Genomic DNA, 25,506 nt, shown 5'->3' on the forward strand with positions numbered 1-25,506 from the left:
ATAAACAATTTTTATACTGGAGTAGAATAACGTAAATTCCACTGCACACAAAATACTGTTAAAGTGATGCAATGTACAAATAAAATAAAAATGTAAAAACTGGTTTGTTTGTATCATGCCAATAATTGATTTAGCTCTTGATAATTGCTGTTGACTTGGGAAGAAAGCTTCAAGGCATTTTGGCTATGCCTTATCAGGCCCATGTCGTCCCCTATCTCTCTGCGTGTCCACTAACACGAATGACGTCACGCATGTGGGCGGAGCTATGGGCGGAGCCTAACGCACGCGGCAGTCCAAGCCGCCATATTTGAATTTATATTTTAATAGAATCTTGCCGATATTTTGGGTGAAGTCAATTTATATGGATAGCTTGGTGACATTTTAGCTATACGAATAATAATTTATTATGGATGTGCGTATATTCAGCTTGGAATTGCAATTAAAGTTCCGCACCGCATAGATTCGAACTCGGGACCTTTGGAACACTGCGCGGGCACGCTAACCACTACACTACCGCGACCGCGCGGCGGCCGGCGGCAGGGAGGCTGCGGAGACATGGGGGACATTTTACGCTTTTGTGAAAAAAGCAAAAGATTTAGCGAAAAACACGTAATAGATAACTTGCAGAAAATTGTCTGCTCTTTCAGATAAGATACTTAGGTTTGATATATCTTGTGCAGACTTCATTCTACAGTGCTTCGAAAATCGCTCATTTACATGGGGATTGAACGGGGCTTCGAGACTTGACTCCAAATGACGTCACGAGCTGACGTCACGAAAAGGTAGAATCGCCGGACGACCCTACCTGGTATATAGGGCCTTGCCTTATGTCACGTGGATTATAGCATTTTATAATAGCTAAGCCGCTAGAAACACAAATTCTGATTTGAAATTACTCAAACTGAACGAAAAATGTATAATTGTTAAAAATTTATCCTATTAAGAGAAAATGTGAACAAAAAATTTAGCAATTAAAGTCAAAATTAGCGTGACCAAAACTAAGACAAAAGCATAAACCGCCTAGGGCAATATCAATAGAGGCATCCTGGAGCAAGTCCAGTAACTTTTGGCTTGGGCTAGGCACGTTGCAAATGTTGCAGGGGCGTAGAGTTCAGTGCAGGGGCGTAAAGTAGTGTGTATTGGGTGTATAGAACATCGCATAAAGTGTCTCTCATTATCAACGCTTTATAAACATATAGTTTTACATAACTATCACACCCAGTCTTCAGTACAGGCATAATTATTGTCTGGGTCAAGATACCGTGAAGATACTGACATTACGAACCCTTCGAACCCTTGTTCATGTCGAGCTCTCATTTAAATTTGCATTGGCATGATTTTACGTCCTGGTCTTTGCATTTGTAGTGCACTGACTGATTATATTAAAAGGCAAGTCCGAGTAATCTGATCGGAATACATTGCTTAAACGACCATTCCTGGTCATGAGCCTCTTAAGTGTGCTGAGATGAAGGATGAAAGAGTCCCATTGAAGACAATATTGCAGAATTTCATCAATCATGTGGAGAACTTGGAAGCAAAGCTGAAAGGAAATGATGATTTATATGAGAGTGAATTTCAGGTAAGTTTTCATAATTTGTTTTGCCAACACAGAAATCATCAGCTGCAGTTATTAGGCCCAATAGTCATCCACAAGTTTTAACTGTGATAAAAGTAAATGTTGGGCTGAGAACTTAAAGTCAAGCTTAGTGCTAACTGCTAACCAATATGTTTCACAGCAGCAAATATGCTGTTGGGCTGGTTGTCGCGGAGGCGCGGAAGGAGAGACGACTGAGCGGGCCGAGACTTGTATTCCAACTGTGGTTCAGGTTCTGATTCGCCAGTGCCTGTGCGTTATATGCAGGGTGGTTGCACAATGAAGGACCGGTCCGCCGACCCGCCGGGTCGGTGGACGGTGCCGACACGTGGGGAAAGTGACGGCTATTTCTATGTAACAAAGCTTGAACGTGTACTCTCTTTATCATGATATGGAAGAAGGGAATCGGTCCCACATTATCTTCCCTCCCCCAGGGAAGCGTAGGGAACCGAAGCGATCATAACAAAGAGAGGAAACGTTTAGCTGACGGAGAAAGAAATTTCCATATGAGCGTATCACAAAATGGTATGAACAGATAAGTAAGTTTCGTGACAATTACACCTACTACCGGGCGATCCCTCCGCACTCTTGGCGGGGACCGTCCCTGGGCATCTCCATGGCCCTCGGCATCTCTGGCCGAATATCAATACAATATAATTTCAGTGAATTGACCACGATTAACGTATTTGAATGTTCATACCGACTTCAGAATATGCTCTTTTTATGCTTATTAGTGTCAAAGTGACACTGCAAAATGCAGGCAAAAATTAAGCGCATTTGCAATTTCTCCGTAAATTTTGGGGTGAGCAACCACAATGAAGCACAACAAACGACAGAACACTGACGAAAACGGATAATGAAACAGTACGGTTTTTGAAACACATCGAAGTTAAAACAAATTTCACAGCACAATTTCACTGTCACTTTTTGACGAAAATACAGCAAAAGTTCATAATGGGTGAATTTTCTTGATTTCGGTGCCAAGTTGTCTTGAATTTAGCGTTGATATTTTTTTTTCTTCTCTTCTCTCCTCCGATCTTGAGTCCTTCAGCGAGGTGGTGTCCATCACTCGATGATGCTGAGGAGGACGGCGCGGGCTGATGAGCCGTGCGCTGTCGGCGGGCTCCGTAGTAGTCCAGGGTAGCTGATGACCTTGCCGCAGGGCAGATAGTCTTGCTGGGCAGAGCTACTCACTGGAGACGGTGCTGCTGGACGATGACGAGTCCAGGATGGTCAGCTCCCTAGTCGATGACGTGACGTAGGGGCGATACACCGTCACGGAGCACGGACTAACCAGTCTGCGATGTCAGTGCAGATGTAGAGGCTGGGGTCCGTGTTGAGGGGCACAAGTCCCCTCGACCGCCGCTGCCACCATTGTCGCGGAGGCGCGGAAGGAGAGACGACTGAGCGGGCCGAGACTTGTATTCCAACTGTGGTTCAGGTTCTGATTCGCCAGTGCCTGTGCGTTATATGCAGGGTGGTTGCACAATGAAGGACCGGTCCGCCGACCCGCCGGGTCGGTGGACGGTGCCGACACGTGGGGAAAGTGACGGCTATTTCTATGTAACAAAGCTTGAACGTGTACTCTCTTTATCATGATATGGAAGAAGGGAATCGGTCCCACATGGTGAATTTAGTGGGCTACCTACTGATAGGCCTAAAATAGCTGCAGCAGGCATTTTTTTGCTGATTTTTACTGGTCTGTGGTGTAAAAACATGACAGTTGTGCAACTGATTACAAAGTATGGCAGAGAAGAAGGTTGTAGTAGCTGAAATGATTAATTACCTAGCAGCCATTTTCATTGTAGTCAAGAAAGGGAGAAAAACTCCAAGCTTGATGCTTGTTGTGTGATCTCATTTGCAATGGGTCCCAACTCCCAAGGCAAACTGCTTGCCAAGATTTGTTATGCTTTGGGTTCCTTATGTAATGCATACCTATCCTGGATTTATGATCTCATGTGGTCTGATGACAGGCACAGAGTAATGGTTTATGGTCTATAGCCTGTGTGAATTTCAGAACAGACTACTTGTAAACTGAAAAAGTAGCTTATGAAAATTGCCTCTGGGTTCATAAGGTACCAGAGCCAGTGCATTTGATATGTGTCTGCATGGTGCTGCTATGTACCACATACAGCTTATCAGAAATTGCATCAGTGTGTACTGTATATCCCAGTAAACCAAGACTTATCAGTGCAACTTGGTAGGCAGTACCTAACTTTGCACTGGCCCAGCTAGCCTGGAGACAACAATTCATTGAAATTGCTGTATTTAGGGCCTTGTATATTGCCATACCTACTTTGCAAGCTGGACCATTCATGAATACTTAAGGCTATGTGATTGCTGATTCTTTTGCATTTCATCTTGTATATACTTCATGCTTGTCTTTTTTTAAATTCATTTTATTATTACAGTCCAATATTAATTTTAGCAATATTTACAGAAGAAGCATGCATTGTGTGTACCTGTGTAGGTATGTATGCTTTTTTATTTACCTGATGGACTAGCTTCTTTTTCAGGAACTGAAAAACATTAGTGATTCTTTGAAGAGTCAGAAGTACTATGCTTGCACAGAGGGTGAGAAGTCATTCAACCGCCGCAAAAACCGTTACAAGGACATATTGCCATGTAAGTTTTCTTGTCATTTTCGAATAATCCGTGACCATGAAGGTGCAGCTAAATGCACATTGCTTGCATAGAGTGACCCTGATATTATTGCATATTTTGCTGGCGATGCATCATGAATCTCGCATACTAAGCTACCCCTGTCTCACAGCAGATGTGTCTCGGGTGGATAAGCAAATGATTGTCGTGAAATGTTTTTCCTGTGCTGATGTGTCAGAGGTCGGCGGACAATTGAAGGCCGCGGCGTGTTGCCTGTCCCCAAAGTCGATGTAACGCGAGTTGTTCTAGGATTTTGGCTGATGCTTATTTGTCTCACCGTCGATGTACGCCGTTGGTTGGAGCTGACTGTGCTGTGGTACCTGTCCCACAGTCGATGTAAAATGACCGCAGTAGTCGGTGCGTCCTAAAGCTCCAATGAACAAACAAACAGTCAGAGGATGTAGGAGGATGTTGGCTGACTGCTATGTGTTTCCTCTCCCACAGTCGATGTATCGCGGGTGGTACTCAGCGAGTTCCCGGGCGTTGCCGGCTCGGACTACATCAACGCCAACTATATTCGGGGCGCCTCCGGGTCGCCGGCGTACATCGCCTCACAGGTGCGACGGGACGGACGGGCCGAGTGCCGCGAGTGGCTGATGAAACACCGCACTAATTCACCTTGGGTGAACTAGTCAAAGCTCTTTTGTTGTGTGCAATTGTACAAAAGTTTATTTACCTGGAATAAATTATGGCGCCATGGTGTAAAATGTCAGAAGCTGTCTATATAGTAACTCGTGATACCATTTTTGCCGTCTGCTTCTGTGAGCGATCGATCTACTGTTTGTAACACGTTTGCCGGGTCTGGTGTCTGATCATGTTCGGTGTGTTTGCGTCTTGTGACCGTGCGCCGTGTTCTGGATGCTGCTGCAGGGTCCGCTACCGCACACGGTGGCCGACTTCTGGAGGATGGCGGTCGAGTGTGAGGTCCAGGTGATAGTCATGGCCTGCAACCAGACGGAGGCGGGCAAGGTGAGCCCGCTGCCACTTATTTTTCCGTTCAACCTCTATTTCAGACGGTCCAACTGTTCAAAAGTAACTGGAGATATCCCTTTGCAAACCAGCAACTCAAATATTTGAATGCGAAAAAATGTATCATGATGCAGAAAGCCATACTATGCTAGATTGTCTTGTCTGAGATGGATTATAACTTAAAGTATGGGAAAATTGAAGACTTGGTGTCCAATTCTGAATGTTAGAATGAAGCTACTCACTGCAGAAAGCAATGAGTGACTAATCCCCTCGACCATGCATAGTGCATACACTTGGTCAGGATACACATTTCACATACCTCATTCACTCAGTTGGGCTGGGCTGTCAATAAGCTACCTACTCTCATAAGGGAAATGAATACAACCCGTTTCCCTTTTCCCTTATTTATGGCAAGGCGTCTGGCCGACCTCTGACCGCACGTCTCATGCACCGGTGTTTTGCTAGCACTAACCATAGCGATTCACTCTGTGTCACCATCAGCACAAGTGCGAACTCTACGTGCCGGAGCAGAAGGATGTCGAACAGCTGTTTGGCGATGTGGGTGTCACGCTGAGCCAGAGTCGCCAGATCTGTCCCGACTTCACCGTCAAAAAGCTGACTGTGCGCTACACGGGCAGTGGAGGGACCCGAGGTGAGACAACTGCTCAACGGAGTAGGGGGGCTTGAACCGGGCCGGTAGGGCTTTGTGCTTTGTAGGACCAGAAACGGTCGGACGATAAAAGATTGTCGTGTTGAGACATTCATTTGGGAATTAAAAGAAAATTGCTCAATGTTATTAGCTATATATCATTTTAACCACAACGCTAAGATCGTGTAAAATGCTTGCCTACACTGCCGTATCTGCAGTTATATCTTTTTCACGTCTTATTTGACGAGAGAAAGAGCCAATGGTAGAGGGAAAGCGTTTTGAGCTGGCAGTGTTTTCCTGTGTCCCGCAGAGGAACTCCAGTTCTGACCCTCCCCGTCTGACGACGCGGTTCGTCCTCGCAGAGGAGCCCCAGTTCTAACACTCCCCATTCTGACTGTGCACTCCGTCCCCTCAGAGGAGCGGCTGGTGTGCCAGTTTCACTACTCGGCCTGGCCCGACCACGGCGTGCCCAGCTCGGTGGTGCCGCTGCTGCAGATGATCCGTATGCTGCGCGACACCCAGGCCAGCGAGACGCTGCCTGTGCTGGTGCATTGCTCGGCTGGCTGCGGCCGCACCGGTACCATCTGCGCCATCGACTACGTCTGGGGACTCCTCAAGGCTGGGGTATGTACCGATCCACGTGGGAGGCTGGCCATGGGATGGAGGGTTGCTATGGAGAGGGGGTGGGGGGTGAGGTCGGTGCGACATCCTCGCCGTTTCTCCACTAGTTAAGCTAGAGTTTCGCGGAAGTAAACGAATTGTTATGAGATGTAAAGACTGCTACCCGATTTTAAGGTCTCAGGCCAAACGATGACGATTGCCCCTTCCCTCTTCTCCGATAGATTATGCTGACGCTCACCTTCAGTCTCATGTGACGACACTGCCCCCCCCCCCCCCTCTCCGCGTCTCCTCGCAGAAGCCGACGCTCACGTTCAGCCTGCTGCGACCACTGGTACCCGTTTTTTCCCTCCCGCAGAAACTGACACCCTCATTGTGGTGACTGATGACAGTAACGCCTCCCTCCGCCCGCGTCTCCCCACAGAAGTTGACGCCCTCGTTTACACTGTTGTGGCGATTTTCCCCATTAATTTTCCGCAGAAGCTGACGCCCACGTTCAGTTTGTTTGACCTGGTGGCGGAGATGCGCCGTCAGCGGATCGCCATGGTGCAGACCAAGGACCAGTACATGCTGGTACACCGCGCGGTGCGACAGCTGTTCGCCGACCAGCTGCGTGTCATCGAATCTCACCCTTACGCCAACGTGGACAGCGCCGGCAAGGTGCTGGCGGCGGCGGCAGCGGCCGATAGTGGAGACTACGAGGAGATCTGTCTGGCCGTTGGTGAGTTTGTAGCTGAGATGGGGTGTAGCCAACGGAGTCAATTCAGGTCGAGATGCGCCACACTTTTATGATATTTTTGTGTTAAGGATAACGGAAATGCTATTCCAAGACGAATCATGGAAATATTTTGCCTGGTTGCCCGTATTCTCTATTTTCTCTCATTTATTGATAATTAACCAGGAACATGACTGCGTCAGCCCGATGTGGTGCTTCCGCGTTAAGTTGAACCGGATGTAGTTACGTGCGATACTCGTGTTTAAATTTGGTTCTGACGCCGGTCTCTGACCGTCCCGTCTTTCAGAGGCTCCGCCACCGGTGCAGGACCCGCCCACGCCTTCACCGCCACCACGCCACCGTAAGAGCACCCCGCGGCAGCGCTGCCGTCCGCCACCGCTGCCGCAGAAACGGAAGGCGCCACAGCCGGAGCCGGAGCCGCCGAGCGCGGCGGTCCGGCCTTCCGCGGACCCCGAGTACCAGGGCTCGCTGGACCGGGCCGAGACCGGACGGCGCGCCGGCGTCGGTCGGCTGAGACAACTGTTTGAGACGACAGAGAGCGAGCCAGCCGCGCCCCGGCCTCGGCTCGCCCGCAGCAAGAGTAGCGCCGCGCTGCGCTATCGGGCGCCGGGTCCGTCAGACGGCCGGACTCGGACTAATAGTGTCAGCATACCGCGGGATAGACAGCTGGTGCCGTACACCCCGCCGTCAAATCCACCCACCGGACCGAGTGAAACGACCTACAACAGGGCGAGGTCGCCGTCACAATCTCGGAAAGTCAGTCACGCCAAGTCGCCAGTGCAGGTGCAGCAGCTGCAGCCGGATGCGGTCAAAGCTCCCGCTCAGGTGCCCGCCGCGGCCGCCCGCGCCAGGTCGCCGCTCCAGGCCCGGCCTCCGGTCCGCGCTCGGACTTCTCCGCTGCCGGGGGTCACGGTGAACAATGTGGCCACGGCGCCGCCGGTAGTGCGCGTCGTCGGACGGACGTACTCTCCCTCCAGCCGGCTCGCCGATCGGCGGAGCTCGCCTCACGACCGGCGGCCGGCGCTGCCCATCAAGCGCAGCAAGTCTCTGAAGATGCCGGTGGCCCCGCTGCGCACCCAGCGCCTCGGCCCGGCGTATCTGGCTCTGGAGAACTCGCCGAGTCTTCACCCGCCGCCTGCGCCAGCTGCTCCCGTTGTGACCCCGATACGGACTCCGTCAAACACTGCGGCGCTCTCCACACCCCTCCAGCCGCTGCACGTGAACGTCACTCGGCCATCGGTCGGACCGGGCACATCAGCGTCAGATTCGCCGCCTCGGTACGTCAACATCGAGCTGCTGCGTCAGTATGAGGCGGAGCTGGTGGAGCGCAGTCGACAGCTGGGGCTGAACGACACGCTGACTGAGGATACGAGTCCGATCGGACCCGTGCTGGCGGCGGGTCCTGTCAGTCCGGCAGTCGGCGGGGACAGTGACTTGGTAGGCGAGGGACCGCGCTACGCGAACGTCCTGCCTCAGTCTCTGCCGCCGCAGCCGCCGCCGCCTGCTGAGGAACCTGCCCCGACGTCCAACTATCCCAACTGCAGGCCTGAAGTGCATCAGAATCTCAGCCGGATCGAATCAGACCTGCAGCGAAATCCTCGTAGTGGTTTCTACGACGCCAGTGGTGAATCGTCGATCACCTCTCAGCCGCCTCCTGTCAGCTCCCTGGGATGGCACGCCCGCGAGCGACGCAACAGCTTCCGACAGGCAGTCGAGAGTGGTGACAAGGGCCGCTCCAACAACTACGAGCCGATCTGGGTGAACGAGGGTCAGCATTCGCCACTGACGGAATCTCTGGAGCAACAGCGGCAGCGGCAGCCGCGGGGCACCTCAACACCGCGGGGTGTGGAGTCGGCTAACGGCGTCCCACCGATGCCTCACTTCTCCCCGCGGTCCGCGGCCGCCGACCCGGGCCGGCCGGCGGTGGTCCCTGTCTCCAGTTACATAGTGCAGGGCGGCGGTGGCAGCGACACCGCCGACTCCCCGCTGCTGGTGGGAAACTCTCTGTTCTGGCCGGACGCACTCGGCTGGCGCAGCGAGCCGGATGGTCCCCTGTCGCTGCAGCCTCGCAGGGATGCCGCTAACAACGTGATAGCGCATGGTGATCCTCCCAACACACCAGGCCGGTCAACCAGCCTCAGCGTCTCAGAAAACTCCGCCTTCAAGCCGTACTTAGCGAACAAGCCACCTAGTCTCAATTACAATGCCGCTTACAGGAAAGCCAATCATGGTGAGTTCATCCCTCTTTGTTCGTTTTCGACGTTTTGTAGCTACGGCTACTGTTGGCTATCGCTATGCTATTTCAACGCTTCGGTACGAGGCGTTTTGTAATGTGTGAAGCATTGCTTTTGTATATTGAAGGAATTACCGGTCTCGTGTTCCCAATTGTGTTCTCTTGTCTCTCCATGTATTTTTATCCTAATTAGCAGGCTCGGTATTATTACATTTTCATGCCGGGTTTGGATTATGTGCGGCTTCGAAGTCAATTTTCGTCTCCATTGACGTTATCTGAACCAAGGGAGACCGTTTAACAGCGTGTTGCTGGTCCGTTGACAGACTGCAGCCCTTCTCCGGGCGGCCGTGAGCCGCACCCGGACCAGCTCGTCACCAACAACTCATCAGACCACCGCCCGGTGGCGCCTCCTCGCAAACGAGCGAGCGGCGGGGCGCTGTCGAATCGGCTCAGCCTCAGTCAACCGCAGCTCGTCGGGCCCAGCCACCGTGAGTTCTGTACATTGTTCCGGTGGGCTTTTCCAGCCACCATGAGTCGAGTGACTTCTTCAACCGCGCATTGTGCGAATTATTCGAGTCAATAAGGGGACATATTCATTCAACTACTGTCAGGGGATTGTCCCATTGAGCATAGTCCCCTGCTATCGTAAGTAAATCGTTTCGACCAATGTATTGTGCTTTGTGCACTAGAGTATCTCAGGCACCGTGAGTTGAGCTGTCTCATGTCCTTGACGAATGCTTCCACATGTCGCATGCGAATGAAAATGTCCGTATTCTGAATGTCCATCAGTGACTATCTGCGTTCGCATCGCAATGTTTGTTGTCGACGGTGAGCCGATGTGTCTTTAGCCTATCACCGTGTCTGTTTGCAGTGTTTGTTGCGGACGGCGCGTTGCGCGGTGTCGGAGGGCCGGACCGGCGGTGCAGCGGCGAGGAGGTTGACTCAGACACCGACTCTGTGCCGCCGGCCGTCCCAGAGAAGACCCAGGCGGCCTATGAGGTACCCACGCCGGTGCGCGACGTGATACAGCCGGTCCGGCAACGGCACTCGGAGCCGCCGCCGCCACCGCCGCCGCCGCCACTACCGCCAGCGCTACCGCTTGAGGCAGCCGGTACGTGCGTCATCCACTATTTCTGTAATGCTGCCCCCGGTGTCTCAGTATTACTGACGTTTTAGACCAAGAACGATATTGTTAAAATGGTGATGCGTAATGTTTATGGAGCCTTGTGAATGTTGTTAGCACATCTTTACTACAAAGATTCAAGCGGACGGGGCCGTGTCCTTTTTCACCTCGAAGCTCTAGAATGCGCTGACAATGATGCTCCTAACATGACTGACTGTTCTGTGTAACCGACAGGTGTAGGAGCCGGCCTCCCCCAGCGGCCAGGAGACCGGGCAGAGTCGACTGAGGCGCGGCCCCTGAACCGGGCGCTCGGGCGGCTCCAGGCCAGCCTGCGCTCCCGACTAGGTGGCCGCACTGAGCAGCAGTCGGCCCCGCCGCGAGGCCGGACCTCCCCCGCCGCCCAGGTGAACGCACACAGCCGACAGGCCTATATCTGATGGACCAGCGGCGCTCGCGGCCCTCCCCTAACGGCGCGGTGCCGAGCATACTTGGTCGGCAGGTCGGTGTTCGACTGCTGACCCCGCATTTGTTGTGATAGATGAAGGTGCGAACGTGACTTTTGAAGGTGTGTTATACGAGCATGAGGGTGTGTGGGGGACAGGATCCCGCTGCGGCCGCTGAGCGGCTGACTGCGCCGTTCCACCGAGCACTCAGCCGACACGGCTGGGTGTGTATGTGCTTCCGCCGGTCGGTGGGCCGGCGCGTGTCTATCTGTACTCTGAACGCTTACCGAGCACGCGTTTACTGCTCCGCGGCGTGGTCTTTGACATTGATAACGCCCAAAACGGAGTGGGATATTATTTGCCCCGGTGTTGTGCTCACTCGGACAAAGCTAAAATACAAATAACTATATCCATGGAGTCAGCTATGTTTGTCATTTCTAAGGTTTTGTTGTGTCACTCGAAACGCGAAACTTCTAAAAGGCAGTGGCTTGTAGGTCGATTTGCACTTGATCATTCCGCTCAATACCAACGCCGACAACACGGAAATGCTGCTATCTGTTCGGATATCCCTGAGAAGTTTAAGGCATGGACCGCCGTGTAATTAAAAAGAAGTGGCGAGCAATAATTTTCTGAGAAACTTTTTGAAGTTAGAACGAGATAAAAAGTACGAAATGTGTATATCGATCAGCCTTCGCCCGAATACTGAATAACCTCATTTCACCACTCTCGTTGTCAGCACATTTCAAGGCTCGAAACGAAAGCCTACGAAATCGACGTCACATTCAACGCCGTTTCAACACTGTCAGCAGGAAAGAAACAAACTGTTTGGATTGTCGTGCATTTCGGCAAACCGCTAGTCCCCTTCATGCCACAAATATAATAGCAACAGCTTTTAGCACACATTTTCAAATCTCACTTATGTTACGCTCGTCCCCGCCTAGGGCACGCACTTCAGTGGCGCGAGGACACTGCGCGTGATGGCGCCGTCCGGGCACCGCGGCCATCGCATCACCGTTCACCGCTGGTCAGATCTGATCGGTCTGGAACCAGAGCTGACCGCTTATCTATAAACAGAGCGTGCAAAAACGGCACACACTCCGCGACAGCACAGCTTGGAGAGATGAACAGCGTCGTGTCACTCAGTTGGTCTCGCAAAGCTGCTTTATACGCAAAACATGCAACTAATAAAAGTATTTGTACAATGAAATTAGTAAAAAAAAAGTAGCTTCTACCAACCACAGATCTAATTCCGAAATCCATTTTTATTACGCGAGAACTAAAATGAATCTCGGTCAGATACAATGATTGAGTTGTCTATCGGAGTTCGCACCTCTAGCTCTGCGTAGTGCGTACAGTCCGCTCCATCCGACAGTTATGAAGCCGACAATATCTTTGCGCTGCACAAGATAAACAGAGTACGCAGGCCTGGGTTCAAAGACGACGGTTACAGGCAGTCGAACAGGCTTGGCATGTAAGAACTTGACATGCACATACACCGATCCGTTTAAAGTACACAGAGAACGCAGGTGTTTTCGGGCAGCAGTGCACAGTACAAAAGTAATAAGGGCGTGGGGCGCGGCGAAAGCAGCAGTACCAAACAGCGCGTTGGCGGGGCAGACGCCGTGCGGTATCACAGCCCAGCACTGGACCTGCGGCCGGCCGGTTACAGCGGCAGCGAGCGCGGCCGCTCAGGGTCGCCGCAGTCGCCGGCCGTCTCCACGTTCACCGTCTTCGAGGGCAGCACCGGCTGCAGCGGCACCGGCTGGGCCGAGGCGCGGCCGCCGCGACCGGCCAGTGCGCGCCGCAGCCGGCCGAGCCAGCCGCGCGCCGGCGCCGGCTCGGCGCCCGCCGTCGGCCCGCCGCCGCCGTGCACGGCGTTCTGCACGATCGGGATGGGCGTGGCGCCGTGGCGCGCCGGCGGCGGCGACGACGCGATCGGCGAGAGCAGCGCCTGCGACTCGGGCGGCAGCACGCCGTTCGGCGGCGCGGCCGAGCGCTCGATCAGCGTGTTACCGTCCACCAGATAGTCGGAAGACTGGTCAGCCGCCGCGAGGTTCCGCTCGATGCACGGGTTGCGGCCCTGGTACGGCTGAATCTGTGACACGTACTGCGGCGGTGCGGAAACCTGGGCGTTCCGCACTGAGCCGCCGGACGGAGCAGAGACGGGTCAGTATTGTGCGAGAGCAGGCTAATAGCGGCAACAATGGAACAATACACGGAATACACCAGTGTCCTGCCACATTTCGTTGGGCGGTATAACCGTCGCATCGTCGTCTTATCATCGTCCATCACAGCTTACTGTCAGCAGCACGCGGAACAGTCAACAAAAGGTCATATTTCAGCGTCTGAGCCAACAAAACGGATTTGCTGCCAGGGCTTAAATTCTGCAGCTGGAAAAAAATGGTCCATTAAAAGCTCAGAATGTGTAATTATAACACATTGCTGTCATAACTTCTCAAAGTTAAGATTAGAAACCAATGAATTAAAATTATTTTAGAATTAAATAAGATAAAAATCAAGCATGAAGGGACAATTTAAGCCAACTTTCCCTTAACTAAGTAATGCTATTGCCAGCGTCTCCCTGGTGTCAGTACAGCCGCTTCTGATGGCGGAGATATATGCAGTCTATGTACACCCGTACAGCCCTCTGCAGACTGCGTGGTAGGTATTCTTTTTTCGACAAAACCGAGAATAACGCGAATACTATGCTATCGGGCACTCGGAAATCGGAACAGCAAGATGCGCGAGACTCCGCAGCTTAGATTGGCATTATCATCGTTTGCATTTTCCATCCAGTTTGGCAACAAAACCCAAAAGTTTATATTTGCCCCCAAAACGAACTTTTACATTTTGTTGCCACACAAGGCGTATGCTTTGTTTATTGATAGGCCCTATCGAAGGAGTGGAGCATGGCGCATCTATTTGCAGTGAGTTTCGACCGACTGGTAACATGACTTTTGAATTATCATCAGTTTTGTCGGAAAAAGAATACCTACCACGCAGTCTGCTGAGGGCTGTACATTTCCTGATAAGAGGATGGGGTCAGCGCTGCAGCCCCCCCCCCCATGGGGAAAGAGCATGATTGGGATTCAGGGGACAGGCAGGATCAGCAGCCTCTCCTAGGGACCCACGGTTCATCTCCTGCTCAGAGGACAGGCTCAGCCTGCAGATGGCGACAGGGGACTCCTAGTTCCTCTCCTGGTCGGGGACAGGGTGAGAAGTGTCTCAGAGAACAGCTCACGGAATGCACGGTTCATTTCCTGATCAGGGCACAGGGTCAGCAGAAGGCCCCACTCACGGTTTATCTCCTAGTCGGGGGACAGGTTAACAGACGGGTACGGAGGACTCGCCGTTCATCTCTTGGTCGAGGGTAGTCTCCGCTGATTAGGGAAAGTGTCAGCAATAGGGGTTCTCACGACTCATCTCCTGATCGGGGAACAGTGTGAGCAGCGTCTCCGCTCACTGGAGTGTTAGTTGTGGGGTTCTACTCAATGTTCATCTCCTGGTCGGGGGACAGAGTACTCACGGTTCATCTCCTGTTCGGGAGACAGCGTGAGCAGGGTCTCTGGGAACAACTCACGGTTCATCTCCTGGTCCGGAGACATCGTGAGCAGCGTCTCCGCTCACTGGAGTGTTAGTTGTGGGGTTCTACTTAATGTTCATCTCCTGGTCGGGGGACAGAGTACTCACGGTTCATCTCCTGGTCGGGAGAGTCACAGCGTGAGCAGGGTCTCTGGGAACAACTCACGGTTCATCTCCTGGTCGGGGGACAGGGTACTCACGGTTCATCTCCTGATCGGGAGACAGTGTGAGCAGCGTCTCCGCAGTCGTCTCTGACGGCTCCAGCTCCGTCAGCTCGCCGCTCGTCACGTTCACGTCCGATTTGACCTTCTCCGGCTCCTGCTGCTGGATCACCAGGTTCAGCGTCGGCAGCGGGCCGTTCAGGCCCAGGTTACCTGCAAAGGACATGGACACAATGCATTTTGTTCGTATTGAATATGATATTTTACCATTAATTTAATTGCTGTGACGCAAAAAAAAAAGATCGCAAGAATGAAGCACACGCAGCCGACCCGAAACAAATGATTGGAGCAATTTAGCAATCCTTCACGAGACCGTGATATTTCAGCCGAAAGAAGTTTTTTATTTTCAAATGAAATGTCAGATTCAGTAGGCATTGCTTGCCAATGCGTTTCCTGTAAGTTGTATCAAAATTCGGGACCTCTAAAAATGTCACAATTAAGGTCATGCCATACCCTAACGGATCCTTCTAATCCTACTCCATCGCTGCCTCACCTCTACACTCACAGTAGCACCGTAAGTCTCACCTACGCACTGTGCGCGCCCACTACCTACCTTTATATCTCTCCCAGAGCAGCGGCAGCTCGCTGATGCGCTCCAGCATGCAGAGCGCCGTCAGCCGCGCCTCGCCGTCCGGATCCCAGCTGTCCTCAATGGTCTCCCGCAGCTGGCGCAGCGCCGGGTTCGTGTCCTTCCACACGTCCGGCAGCAGCGGGCGCGCCCGGTTACGGGTGACCAGCACCTGCATCTGATCGATGGTCGGGTGGGTGCCTGTCGGCAGACACAGACGTTAGTCAAACTCTAGCTATACTAGCTTCATGTGCTCGTATAACTTATTGTACCCAGCGGCGCAGAGCAGTGACGTCTGAATGACTCATCGGCGACAAGTGATGACAAGACAGTCTGGTGCATATGTCGTGGTCGGGCGCCAGGAACTAAACAAGGCGTGAAACAAACTTTGCAGGCGCTGAGTTATCTACTCGTAAACATTCGTAAACACGTAAACATTCATTAACTCGTAAACATTCGTTGAAACCAGGATAGCTGCACGTCATTGCTTGACATGAGAATTGCCATACAATAATTTATTGGCAGAGGTCTGAAATATGAAGCTACGACGGAATCGATACAAAATTAAAGCTGCATCCGATAATGACATCCAAACAGCATAGTCATCACTGCCATCACGTCACGGCCCTCACTCTGCACCCTGTCCCAATCAGCGAACGCGGCCTCGGACGGTAGCCGGTAGGGAGGCATCCTGACCCCAACCCAATCAACAACATAATTGGCCTCGTACGGCGGCCGGTAGGGTCCTCATCCTCAGTGAACCCCCTTTACTAACCGATCTCGGCCTCGTATGCACGGCAGCCGGTATCGCTCTCAGTGAACCCGCTTTACTAACCGATCTCGACTCGTAGTAGGGCAGCCGGTAGCGCGGCGCTCTGGACCCCGCTTTACTCACCGATCTCGACTCGTAGGGCAGCCGGTATGGCTCTCAGCGAACCCTGCTTTACTAACCGATCTCGGCTTCTGGCAGCCGGTGGGGCTCTAATACTGAACCCTGTCTCACCTATCTCGGCGTCGTACGGCAGCCGGTAGGGCTCTCAGTGAACTCCACTTTACTAACCTATCTCAGCCTCGTAGGGCAGTCGGTAGGGTGGCACCTCCATGCCCTGGTAGGGGTCGACACAGCGAGACGCCAGCTCCCAGAGCACCAGGGCCATGGCGTACATGTCCACCTGTTTGAGGGCCGTCTCACAGTCGCGTAGGTTCACAGCACCCTCCAGGACCTCCGGAGCCATGTAACGCAGCGTGCCCACCTGAGAAACACAGGGTCAGCGGGGAACGTTAGTGATTTATAACTGCGTGACAATATCATCGGCCCCCGGCGGCATATGTCACCAGCATGAGCACGAGCGACAACAGCGTCAGTCATCAGTATACGATGGCTGACAGCGTTTACAACCGGCTGTCCGCAGTCTTCCGTAAACATTTTACAATACGACAGACAAAGAAACAAACCACGGACCGTAGAAGACACAGAAACAGCGTTCACGAAGCGAATCTTGCAACATCTAGGACAGATGAATTCAGTCGATAACCATGACCAGGCGACCTCTCAGCACCTGAGGTGACACCATCCCTCACATCTTCGCAGTACTCACGTCACTCAGCGAGGTGGTCTCCGCGCTGAGTTCCTCGCCCTGGTTGTAGTAGCGACCCCCGCTGATCTTCATGGCGAAGCTGAGGTCACAGATGCAGCACGTGCCGTCGGCACGGACCAGAATGTTGCGGCTGTTGACGTCTCTGTGTGCCACGGCCGGCTTCACCACGCCTGCAGGAAGGTAACGAGAGACCGAGTGGATAAATGACACCGGCAGGATGACAATCACAGCCGGATGGCCTCCATTTCCTTACGGACGCCATTTAATTGCGTCCCAGAAAAGCTATTTCTGGCACCTAAAAGCTGACTCGCCCCAAAATTGGTCCTCAGCACCTATTTGGTGGATACCAGCACCAATCATGGAAAATGACCTTAATTAGCTGTTTCTGGCACCTATTCATCGGTACGCCTTACTCTTTTTTCTGAATCTGGCACCTAAATGCTGAGCGTAGCACCAATCTAGTAGAAAAATGAACTACTGGCTGGTAGAATCATGTTGTTCTGGTATAATGACCCCTGGAGTCTAGCCTAAAGGTTGCCAGTGCAGCTACACTCTAAGACAGCCTCGTAGTGATCTCAGCATTGTATATGACGTTTAAGTAAGCAAATAATGTTAATTTGTTTGAAAAAACAATGTCATTTAAATATTTAAAAGTATTTATTTGTAATGCTTAAAGGGAAACATTTTTGTGAGTAATTGTCTCGATTTTGACCATTAAAACGGGTATTGTATTTTTTGACGTCATCAAATAGCTCCAAAAAAGAAATGTAATGTTTTCATTCCGTTCAAGGCCGCTGAAGAAACGCGGGATCTTGCGTGGGACATTGTCCGTTGTTTGCCGCGCATAGTTGTGCCGTGGTTGTGCCTTTTTCATCCGTTTCTTACGTATGGCATATGTGTGCATGAAATGAAGCTTTGATTTTGTTTTTGGTTATTGTGTGGCCGGTCAGTCAAACGCCCCTGTAGAAACCGGATGCTGCATTTGAATGAGATGGAGTCAGACGATGATTGCAGAATAGCTAATAATATTGAAAAGAGGGCCGGTTGCGTGGCATGTCTGTTCAGAGTTGACATTTTGCTTTACTCCAGTTTATGACCTGAGAGCCTGGCTGGAAGTGACGGATCCAAACTTTTCACGTTAAAATGGCTGAGGGTGCCATAATCTCTAGTCTCTACATAGCGGGCTGGTATAGGAGCGTCTTGCTATGCTGCACCATAGCTGGCTAGTGATTCTCTTTTGGCTAGAAATGGCATTAATCATTATCTCCACTGGCGAAAATGGCACTTGACATCACCGAATGCAACGTTCATGTTGTTAGGATACATAAAATCAGGAAGATTACGAGAATTAGGTAGGCAAACGTGGAATAAAATAGGTGCTGGATGTTTTGGTTTTGGTGCTGAATCAGCAAACAGCAAATACGGAGTTCAACTAGACGATCTGGCAACTTTAGGCTGTGTGGAAGCAATTAGGTGCCAGATTCAGATATTAGGGTCGACTAAGCATTTTGGGGCTGATCAGCAATTAGGTGTCAGAAACAGCTTTTTAGGGACCAGAAACAAATATTCCCCTTTCCTTACCCGGAGACCGCCTACGCCCGACGCTAAAAATATCGCTCGGTGACCATTTAAGTCGGGTCCATATCTTGCAATACCTGGCGATACTTACACTATCCCCAAAGGCACTTACCCACACTGACACAGTCCAAAGTCACCCCATTTCTGCGAACAACCCTGTCCCCCGTTCTGTCCCCACTAACCGTGTTTGTCGATGGGCGTATGCAGGTGCGCCAGGCCTCTGACGGCCGTCAGCGCCATCTGACACATCTGCTGAAACTGCAGCGTGTTGGCCTGCAAAAAGTCGTGCAGCGTGCCCTGTGACACGTGCGACATCACCAGCAGATACTCGACGCCCGCCTCGGTCGGCCGCTCGTCGGCGCCGTAAAAGTGCACCAGCGACCGGCTCTCCATCCAGGGCAGCGAGTAAATGTCGCGCTCCGAGAGAAAGTAGTGTCGGAACCAGGCCGGGAAAATCTTGACGGCTACCTCCTCGCCGTGGAGGATGCCCTTTCGGACCGAGCCGTACCGACCGCGGCCTGTCGAGGGACGTCAGTGTTAGACCCGGCACCGGTCTGCCGAGCAGTGCCATTGACACGGCCAGAGAAAAAGAGGACTTTTTAGCTGGTTAAGAGAAAAGCAAGCGTAAGCAATCACCCGGCGGTCTAGTTATCTGGCAAAGATACGTACAACTCTATTAACAACATTGAAAGAATTATATCAGCCTACCCTCTTTCCCTCTCCCCGTTCCACTTACCGATAATCTCTCCCAGCTGTAGATCAGACAGGTCGATGGTCGGGGTAAACGGCGACGGTTCGGTGGCCGGCGGCGGCGGCACCGGCTTCTGGCCGAACAGCCGACGCCGGTGGCACCACAGAGTCGCGCACACGGCGAACAGGCAGAGCACCGTCACACAGGCGACCGTGGCCACCAGCAGGGGACTCAGCGCTGCCGGGAACAGACGTAGCGGGTACACGTGTTACAGTGGTATCGCAATAATTAGCCTGCTGTGATATCATGACCACCAACATTGCTCGACGCTACAGATGTCTAAACGCAAATGGCCACGAGTTTGACTAAATGAATCAGATCAGTGAGGTCAGCAGCTGAGCTCCCGTGAAAGTTGAATCGGTGCGCTTCGTTCAGTTAAAAGGAAGATTATATCTAACTAGACCGGTAAAGTATCGGACAGTTTGGCCGAGCTCAATCATATGAACCGGCAATCTGAGCCGACATTGTGTATTTTCATCACGCGACCCTGCGGCGGCCCGAATGTAGCAAAATAACCTCATGAATATGTACTTCCGGCATACGGTTGGACACGAACTCGAAACGCATGCATGCGTTGTCTATCACTAAGCACTCTTCCAGCTTCAACATATATCAGCATTGCCATTCATTGTTTCGGAAGCTAATGAGCCAGCAGAATGTCATATGTAGGCATACATTATGAACACATGTACGGCATACAGCGGCATCCCAGCGTCGAACTGACCTGGCTCGGCCGGCGGCTCGGGCGCGCGCTCCGTCGTCGTTGGCACCAGCACCAGGCTGACGTTGGCGTTGCACATGTAGCCGCGGCAGCAGCAGAACCGGGTTCTCGCGCGAACATCCTCGATACGCGCCACGCACTCAGCCTGACCACACTGTGCCACGATTTGTGACATCTTGACACATCCTGTAACCACGGGAATGTACTCAGCACAAAATGAATGCAGTAGGTAGGTACCAAATAGAAAGATAAATGCTACATCCATTTTAGGGTTTCCTTTTTTATATCCTGTACAAGGTGATGATAGGACGATTGAGCACACCCCTCAATCGGCTTCTATGTCACATAGGTACCTACACTATAGGAAAATCGGAATTAGTTTGATGAACTCTAAGCAACTTATCTGACTAAAATCAAGCATGTGAGCAGCTATTTTTTTCTCCAGATTTCATATATCATCACCATTAACTTGCTAGTGAATTAGAGCTGTGTTTGTATGCTGTGTTGAGTAGGTATTCTGAAAATTGTAAGGTCACTGTATGGGTTTAACTACAACTTGTTACTGCGACTTGTATTAACTACTTATTGTGAGTGTCGGTAATATGCAGGAGCATTTAGGTATCTGACTGACCTTGCAAAAGGATAGGGGTCGCTGCCTCCGTGGAATTGTCATCTGGTGCTGACAATACGGTGAAGCAGTAGCTCTCAGGCTCGTAACAGCGCATCAGCTGCTGATCGCTGCCGGCGGGGTCACTAATGATGCGGCCCAGTGACGGGCCGTCTTCCTCGAAGTAGGTTGGCCCATCTGGCGACTGTGGCTTGTAGGCACACAACAGACCATCTGCAATGGCGGCAGCCGATGGCCGCAGCGACGCACCTGTGGAGCACATCAGACCACAAGTGAATAGATAGGAAAGTAGTACTACAGATCAAATAGTCAAACTAAAACAGCAGGACTTCAAGCCCATAACCAATAACATAAGCTAGGCAAAAATAGAAATGGTGGCAGCTAGATCAAGTAAAATGCATTATGAGTATTGATAAGATTGTGCTTTCTCAACATAATTCTAGCAATATGCCCAGTACTTGAACAAAAAAGAAACTTACCAATGATAAGAAGAATAGCAAGATGCATGACTGATGTCATGGTTATCTGGTGATTCTAGCTGCTTCAGAATCAAGGTGCATAAGGCACCATTTTTTCCTTAATTAGCTTGGCTGAGCTGATCCATCCCTGAAAAATGAGTAATTGGGAAAGCACAGAAAACCACAATCACTTCAGACTTCAATGAACCATCGTCACAATCACACGTAAGTAAGCTTTTTCAGATAGTTCAGATCCAGAGGACACCTACCATTTACATATCTAACTAGGTATCAGCTACCTGAACTGCATGCACAATTTCTGTATTTCTCTTCAGATGACTCAGCGAACAAACTACCTCCCAAACGTAATGGCACCCTATAGGTACCACAGGGCATCATTGGGGACACCCGAGCCATAGTACTCAATGGCTTTGCTAGTACTAAGGTTTTAAGAAGTTGCCGTGGATGAGTGATTACTGTTTACGGTAGCGAACTTGTTTTCCAGACCTATTTGTGCGAGATGTATTGACTGACTTTCGGTACAATATGTCTTGGTTGAGTGTCCAAGACTGGATGTCGGGAGATTGCAGTTTTTGGGCCGCTGTGGCTCTCAGCCAGTGCTGGAAATGAGGCCGATTTCTGATCCCGGCGTTTTATTCTCCGGGCGGGTTAATCCCGTCCGGATCCACTCAGGAGGGTCGCGGTTGTTTTCGCCGCTCACCCCAGTCGAGATACAAAGTTAATAGTCATACCAGTCATACGAAGCCTATTTAGGGCCAGCCGAACCGGCCTAGTCTGGTGTTACTGTTAAATGTATGCATATTATAGATGAAATAAAAAGGTTTTGGAGTCGATTAATTTCGAAGTCGTATATTCAGAGGCCCCAAACAAACTTCGTGTGACTATCAACTTTGCATCTCGAATGGGCCAAGCGGCGAAAATAACCACGGCTCTGAGAGGGTCCTGAAAGGCTAAGCACCAGACGGGGCTAAACCACCCGGAGAATAAAATGCGGGGACCAGAAAGCGGCCTCATCTCCAACACTGCCCCAGCTTTCGTTGAGAACTCTTCTCGGTGACAACTCCCTCTTTACTACTCCTCTCGCTTTTTATGTTCACTATGACCTCCAGGCTTCAGAGGGCTGTTCACGGGCCCTGTGTGCGGTCGGACCGCACACAGCCTCGAAGCTCCGCCCACTTCGTCCCTACGTCAGCCTTCCGTCACCGCACACAGCGATCGCTGTGGCCAGTCGGGACTGGCCACAGCGGACCGTCCACCGCACGCAGCCGTAACGTCAGAGCCGCCTACCCATCCCCTACCCCCACGCCTGCTGGACGCACCGCACACACCGCACGCAGCAGTGTGCGGTGCCCGTGAACACCCCTCAGGTGATTTTCAACTTTTGACTTTGAGAAATAAAGGTTAGATGTGCCGCCTGGGCGTGATATACTCGTAGCCTAATTCGCGGTGCACCCTGTCACACCAACTCATCAGGATCATCAGTTTTCTCGAGCCTCAGTCGCCTAACTTGGTACGGTCTGCACTGGACATAACTTCAGAGTGTAGGAGCCTGTATATCAACCAGTCCAGTCCGCGTCTATCTACCAGTCTCCAAGGGCTATCACGTCAACCTGGGAGGCTCAGGTGTGTGGCCTTCAATTAACATTACATCCCCGTCAGTCATGAACTCGGATTTGTGATTCTTATGTAGAGTGTAGCAATTGAAATAAGCTAAGATCTCGTCACCTTGCGCTGAAATATCTTCAATCGTCCATTCACGCCGAAATTTCTTTGTCCGCTCATGCCCAAAAATTTCATCCCAGTTACCATAGACACTGCTAACTGCACCAAAATTTTAGTGCAACCTGCATGCTATGCCAGACATGCTGATGGTAACATGGATGTTTTACAGTCTAGGGTAGCTTACCACAGTTTAGCTCAAGCAAATTGAAATTGCTCCCCGAGTCAGAGTGTGACCTACCAAGTACCAACTAGCAATAACAGCACCTCAGATAAACCTCATTGGTTACAATTAGGTTTTGGTTACCTATGTCTCTCAGACGTGAAAAGAAAACAGCACATTCTAAGGCATTGTATGAGGATGAGGTCAAGATAGGTGCATGCAGTAGTCAATTTTTCCATGCTTTTTGTTCCAATTTCTTTTTTCTTTTTGTTCTAATGTGTTGTCCCTATAGTTCTGCTGGAGAACAATGCCGTCTACAGGCGCTGAAACGCATTAACACAAATATGGCTATCAATACCAATCAACACAAATATCTAAATCAATAACAGTTCTTAATTCCTAACACCCACCACCACACACACCAAAATAAATGCACTTTGCGCTATGTGAAAATTGTGTATGTCGCATTATCCAAGGTAAGGGATAAAGAATACCAGAAAGTATGAAATGCTAGCTCTAGTGACGTTAGTGAGGAATAATTTAGGGCTAGCAGGCTCATTACAGAGTTCAGTGGTTGGCACTACTGAGTACTGAGCATCGTCAACAACAGTTTTAATGGATGTGATGGCTGAAACGAAAGTTTTCTAAAAATTCTATAAGGTTTTATTCATAGATGTGTCGTTGTTGTTGTGGGTTAGGGCGCGTAGCAACTTGACTCTTGCGTGACTGCGTCCAACATTATTCATAGATATACATATGTTTTAAGGCCTTGCAGACAGATTCATAGATATACAGACGATATACGGTCTGTATATCTATGGTTTTATTGCAAATTGCCACCAAAAAACAAGGCTTCCTAAAAATAAAACAGTTTAATTCCTCTGACGTCAATAGATTTCTGTGCATTTAGCGCCAAAATTCGTTTAGCGCAATCCTTGAATACGAGGTCGCGTTTCAATCGCGGCGCGCTGATGCCGGAAGCTGGCGCTGCAAGGTAGGGTCCGAAATATTTATTAATTGAAAATAATTCATGATTTGCTATATATCTACAAATAATAGAACTGCGGCTTAGGTGATACTAGTACAAATATTTGATGGTGGTTTAACCCATTTATGCCCAGGAATATTGACCATCATGAAAATCGATGAAATCAAGATATTGATATGTTACGCTTCTACCAGGGCCTTGCATGGAATCGAAAATAATTTTTGCCGGCAGCAAAAGTTTTTCGAGAAAAACGTAAAAAACGTGCGTTGCGAAATCGCAACGAAGGGCACACCGGGCGCCATCAGCGTTGCGAAAACGCAACGACGGGCACATCAGACGGACATAAAGTACACTAAACCGCCGTATATGCTAGTTTGTTTTAACATATATTTCACCAACTGTTGAAAAATATTGCTTGAGAATGCGGAAACCACATCCCTCATGCTTTATTACCCGCCTAAGAGCCTCAATGAGGGAGCATAACTTAAGGGTTCGCGAACGGGGAGATGGCAACAAACGGTCATTATCAACAACAATTGTCCATTTAAAGTACCTAGTGGTCGGCACGTACCCTGGGCGGTGCTTTCTTTTTGAAAGTTAGACAGCCATTAGCCCATTACCCTCTCATATGAGAACCCCAAACTGAAAACAATTTAACCGAGGATTGGAAGTCAACCAGTGCCTCGCCTAAGCGCCTATCCGCAATACCATTGTTAACCACCCTCCTAGGAGTAAAGACAAATTCAAATGCAGGGTAGTCGTGCACACTCTTATCAAAAGATGAACCTATCCGGCTTTCACATATTACCTGCGTAAGGCGTAGAGCGTCATAACAACTCGGCTTAAAGTGTCTCCCAGGACCCATTTTATCACTTTTACACCTAATCCAAAATTTTCATTGTCCCACTCTCAGCGACCTTCACACTTGTAACCTCTTTCTCGAGACAATGCCAGGGCAGACTGGTGATTCGACGCAGTTCACACTTTCCAAGTGTTTCGTCAATCCGTCCTTTCCATCTTCAGGATAGTAGAATCCTTCTCCATGCCTCAACCTTTGTTTCGAGCTGGACGGGCAACTAGGTATATCGCATTCGAGCAGCTCCCATAGGAGCACAGGTCTGTAGCCGGATACAGAAAGTGCTTGGGAAGGGGGGGGGGGGGCTGGTTCATGGGTGGCCTGGATGGATGGGCTCAGCCTCGACGATTCACCATGCCCGCTCAGACCAATGTTTTCCCTAATTCCAATAATGCTTCTAGCTCTAAAATGGTCTGATTAGACAAAAGGCCTACCCTCAGTAAACAAACAAGCAATGCTTCACATCAACCACCTTATCAATCCGTGCAAACCATGAATTCTAAAAATAAACTTTTATTTTCCAGACGCCCTCATCACCCCTGCCGAAGGGGTCTGTTGCCCCCCCCCCCCCCCCGAGGAGGCATATCCCACATTTGCCGCTTCTGGGAGTTGTCTTTTCTAACGTAAG

At 50.7% G+C, this 25,506-nt stretch overlaps 3 protein-coding genes across 4 annotated transcripts in view; 2 read left to right on the forward strand and 1 right to left on the reverse strand.

The window, feature by feature from the left end:
- The first annotated feature begins 1,080 nt into the window (after positions 1-1,080).
- LOC122394375 (mediator of DNA damage checkpoint protein 1-like) lies at positions 1,081-11,447 on the forward strand. Its single transcript, XM_043391227.1, has 12 exons — positions 1,081-1,093; positions 1,366-1,579; positions 4,111-4,219; positions 4,700-4,812; positions 5,126-5,224; positions 5,726-5,876; positions 6,289-6,497; positions 6,972-7,212; positions 7,514-9,457; positions 9,784-9,948; positions 10,332-10,571; positions 10,818-11,447. Exons 2-12 carry the CDS (start codon positions 1,466-1,468, stop codon positions 11,018-11,020), a joined length of 3,588 nt encoding a protein of 1,195 aa, XP_043247162.1. The 5' UTR covers positions 1,081-1,093; positions 1,366-1,465; the 3' UTR covers positions 11,021-11,447.
- A 401-nt stretch (positions 11,448-11,848) lies between these two features.
- Positions 11,849-23,495, reverse strand: LOC122394366 (activin receptor type-2A-like). Of its 2 annotated transcripts, none has more exons than XM_043391202.1 (11): positions 23,457-23,495; positions 21,153-21,279; positions 20,677-20,922; positions 20,049-20,231; positions 19,310-19,501; positions 18,756-19,091; positions 16,996-17,165; positions 16,458-16,650; positions 15,383-15,598; positions 14,809-14,982; positions 11,849-13,165 (listed from the first exon to the last, which is right to left on the reverse strand). In XM_043391202.1, exons 2-11 carry the CDS (start codon positions 21,190-21,192, stop codon positions 12,690-12,692), a joined length of 2,226 nt encoding a protein of 741 aa, XP_043247137.1. In that variant the 5' UTR covers positions 21,193-21,279; positions 23,457-23,495; the 3' UTR covers positions 11,849-12,689. The 2 variants fall into 2 exon arrangements, with proteins under 2 accessions (XP_043247137.1, XP_043247138.1); XM_043391203.1 differs by having other exon boundaries at positions 23,445-23,463.
- Positions 23,496-23,973: 478 nt separating this feature from the next.
- Positions 23,974-25,506, forward strand: part of LOC122394368 (dystroglycan-like) — a 32,712-nt gene continuing 31,179 nt past the window's right edge. The window contains exon 1 of the mRNA XM_043391211.1: positions 23,974-24,028. The gene's annotated coding sequence lies outside the window, so the exon portion shown is untranslated. The remainder of the gene's footprint in view (positions 24,029-25,506) is intronic.

This window comes from Amphibalanus amphitrite, unplaced genomic scaffold, assembly GCF_019059575.1.
Source record: "Amphibalanus amphitrite isolate SeventyFive unplaced genomic scaffold, NRLGWU_Aamphi_draft 000588F_arrow, whole genome shotgun sequence".
Classification (NCBI taxonomy): domain Eukaryota; kingdom Metazoa; phylum Arthropoda; class Thecostraca; order Balanomorpha; family Balanidae; genus Amphibalanus; species Amphibalanus amphitrite.

Bases quoted from the DNA above. Each gene is read 5' to 3' on its own strand.
- LOC122394375 (XM_043391227.1), top strand. From the start codon at position 1,466: ATGAAGGATGAAAGAGTCCCATTGAAGACAATATTGCAGAATTTCATC. The intron at 5,225-5,725 runs GTGAGCCCGCTG...TGTCACCATCAG, and splicing joins ACCAGACGGAGGCGGGCAAG to CACAAGTGCGAACTCTACGT. The intron at 5,877-6,288 runs GTGAGACAACTG...CCGTCCCCTCAG, and splicing joins GGGCAGTGGAGGGACCCGAG to AGGAGCGGCTGGTGTGCCAG.
- LOC122394366 (XM_043391202.1), bottom strand. From the start codon at position 21,192: ATGACATCAGTCATGCATCTTGCTATTCTTCTTATCATTG. The intron at 17,166-18,755 runs GTTAGTGGGGAC...ACCTTCCTGCAG, and splicing joins TACGCCCATCGACAAACACG to GCGTGGTGAAGCCGGCCGTG. The intron at 16,651-16,995 runs GTGAGTACTGCG...TGTGTTTCTCAG, and splicing joins AGACCACCTCGCTGAGTGAC to GTGGGCACGCTGCGTTACAT.